The sequence below is a fragment of the Kryptolebias marmoratus genome, linkage group LG19 (assembly GCF_001649575.2).
Source record: "Kryptolebias marmoratus isolate JLee-2015 linkage group LG19, ASM164957v2, whole genome shotgun sequence".
NCBI lineage: Eukaryota > Metazoa > Chordata > Actinopteri > Cyprinodontiformes > Rivulidae > Kryptolebias > Kryptolebias marmoratus.
Genome location: NC_051448.1, coordinates 17592383 through 17594861, shown reverse-complemented (window position 1 = coordinate 17594861; position 2479 = coordinate 17592383). Strand labels below are relative to the sequence as shown.

At 33.9% G+C, this 2479-nt stretch overlaps 1 protein-coding gene across 10 annotated transcripts in view; it reads right to left on the bottom strand.

Annotated features, from left to right (window-relative positions):
* LOC108231818 (neurexin-3b) overlaps positions 1–2479 on the bottom strand; it is a 373487-nt gene that overhangs the window by 356157 nt on the left and 14851 nt on the right. For 9 of the 10 annotated variants that reach the window (XR_005234499.1, XR_005234500.1, XM_037981501.1 and 6 more), the window contains exon 5: positions 773–784. The exons of the other annotated variant lie outside the window; for it this stretch is intronic. Coding sequence is in view for 7 of the 9 variants with exons in the window: in XM_037981501.1 (XP_037837429.1) it covers positions 773–784 (12 nt within the window). In the remaining 2 variants the exon portion in view is untranslated. The remainder of the gene's footprint in view (positions 1–772; positions 785–2479) is intronic. 10 annotated transcript variants of the gene reach the window in all.

Sequence of the window (2479 nt, the reverse complement as noted above, 5' to 3'; positions counted from 1 at the left end):
AATTCCCTGCTCAAAAGTTCTTGTCTCTTGCACTGATTTTTTCCTTTAACATTGTGAAGCTCTACTTAGAACCTTCTTAAGATCCAATAGTGCAAAATGCAAACTCTTGCAATTTTTTGACTGGTCTTAAGATTTTGATCAGGAGTGTATATACTTCCGGTCGAGCCAATAAATCTTTAAATTCATAACCACAACAAAGTAACCACATACAACTACAGAAATGGTCCAACATGGTGCACATCATTGCCCCATTAGAAAAAAGACAAATGTCAAATCATTTTAAAAGCAGGCCATTTTTTAACAGATAAATAAATGTTAACATAACATAACACGCAGACTCAATAAATAATATCTAAAAAAAAAGCTGTTAAATAATCTAGCTCAGAACTTACTCTCATCTTGCATTCTTGTGATTTGATATTTATGAGAGCAAATCATTTAGTCGCCCATTTTGACACTGTATTTCTGCCATCTTATCACAAAACCCTGCAATTGTTCATTCTTTGCGCAACAGTGACTGTGGGTTCTCGTTAGATGAAAAACATCAAGTCTCTTGATTTTACTCTTTTTTTTCCCCCCCCACAAAAAAACCCCACTGAGCTCATGAATTCAATTAATGAACAGACATAATAAATGATTAACCAGTGCGAGCACAAAGTCAACACACATACTGTATGCTGTCACACACACACACACACACACACACACACACACACAGAGAACTCTCTTAACTCAGATAAGAGTACAGTAGGGAAAAAAAGGATTGCTGTACCTTTGCTTCTACCTACAGATTTTGGAGAAAGAATCCGTGGAGATGAAAGTAGGAAGAGAGTCATCCCAGGCAGAGCACCAAAAAAAAAAGACAGTAAAACGTGGGATTAGAATATTGTTGGCCTACAAAAATCCTGTATGCTGCCAAATGACACATACATGCAGAATGTTGACAATCATGCAGAGGGTGAAGAGGTGGGACAAGTGTGCATGACCAGAACTCAATGGACATCTTAGGAAAGCATAAGACGCAATAGCACAAACCTTTGAAGTGGGATTCAGGGGAAAGGTTGTGAACAATCAATATCTTACCTGTTACAGATAGTTTTGTGAAAACCCTCAGTTTGGAGAAATATCTGTCTTAAAACAACTCTAATCTCAAAAATGTAATTGCGGTTAATCCAAACATTATTTTATGAACCTTGATGTCACTGTCAATCTCAAATTGTATGATTAAATACATAGAATTCTACAGATATTGTAAATTACAATTAATAGCAGCAGTAGCTAGCCGTAGCAATTCTGGTATAGTTTGGGGCACTTTTATATTATTATATTTCTGTGAAATTGACGGTCGTGTAAACATTTATAAATAAGTGCTCTTGTGAAACACTAAGAAACATTTTAGACTAGAATTGTTTTAAGATGGCAGCAACACAGTTTAGTCTTGGCCCCGCTCAGACTAGCCACTAGCTCATCACATTAGTCAGAATTAAACTATTTCTTCAAACAAAGCTTGTTCAAAGACCTGTCTACAACAGGTAAGATATTAATTGTTCCTGATCTTTCCACAGAGCCCTGCTTCAAAAGTTCTCTGGCCAATACTGAGTTTTAGAAAATAAATCAACCACTGGTTGATTTATGTAGTTGATATTTTTGTTTCTTTGCTTGTTATTAGCCCATAAATATAAAAAATTAATATCTATAGACACTACGAATGACTAAGTTGTGAAAAAGTATAAATAAACAACTGCTCTTACAGAAATTTGAGCCAATTCAATCAATAGTGGGACAATCAATAGTAGGAACAAAGAGACCGATTAATTGGCCGACTGATTTAAATTTTAAACTGATTTAATGCTGATATTGGCCACTTTTTAAACTGGCCATGCTTTTATACCCAATTACGAAGTTGGAAAATTAAGACACAACAGCAGCTGCTACAACCAGCTTACTGTAACCCAAGATTTAGTTTTATAAGCAAGAATGCTCTTCTGTATATTATTTTTAGGTGTATAAGTTCTTCTAATGGTTGTTAAATATACTGTATATGTATTTAAGTTAAGAAGTTGTCAGATTTTCCTAAATGCAAAATACATACTGACCACAGATAAAAAGAATTTAAAAAGAGATAAAAATCAAACTATAAATTCAGACAACTGATCTACCTTAAACTAATTCCATGTCTATGTGAGAATGCAGACATTTTGTTTTAATAAAACTGTATATTCTAAGATGGAATTGGCAGAGCCCCAACATGGACTTTTCCAACAAAAGATTCCAGGTGGAAGTCTAATTTGCTGATTCATAAGTGACATCATTTGTAACAATGTTGGTTCTTCAATTACAAAGCAAATTCATGGAAACACTACAGGTGCTGGTCATAAAATTAGAATATCATGAAAAAGTAGATTGATTTCAGTAATTCCATTTAAAAAGTGAAACTTGTATATTATATTCATACATTACATACAAACTCATATATTTC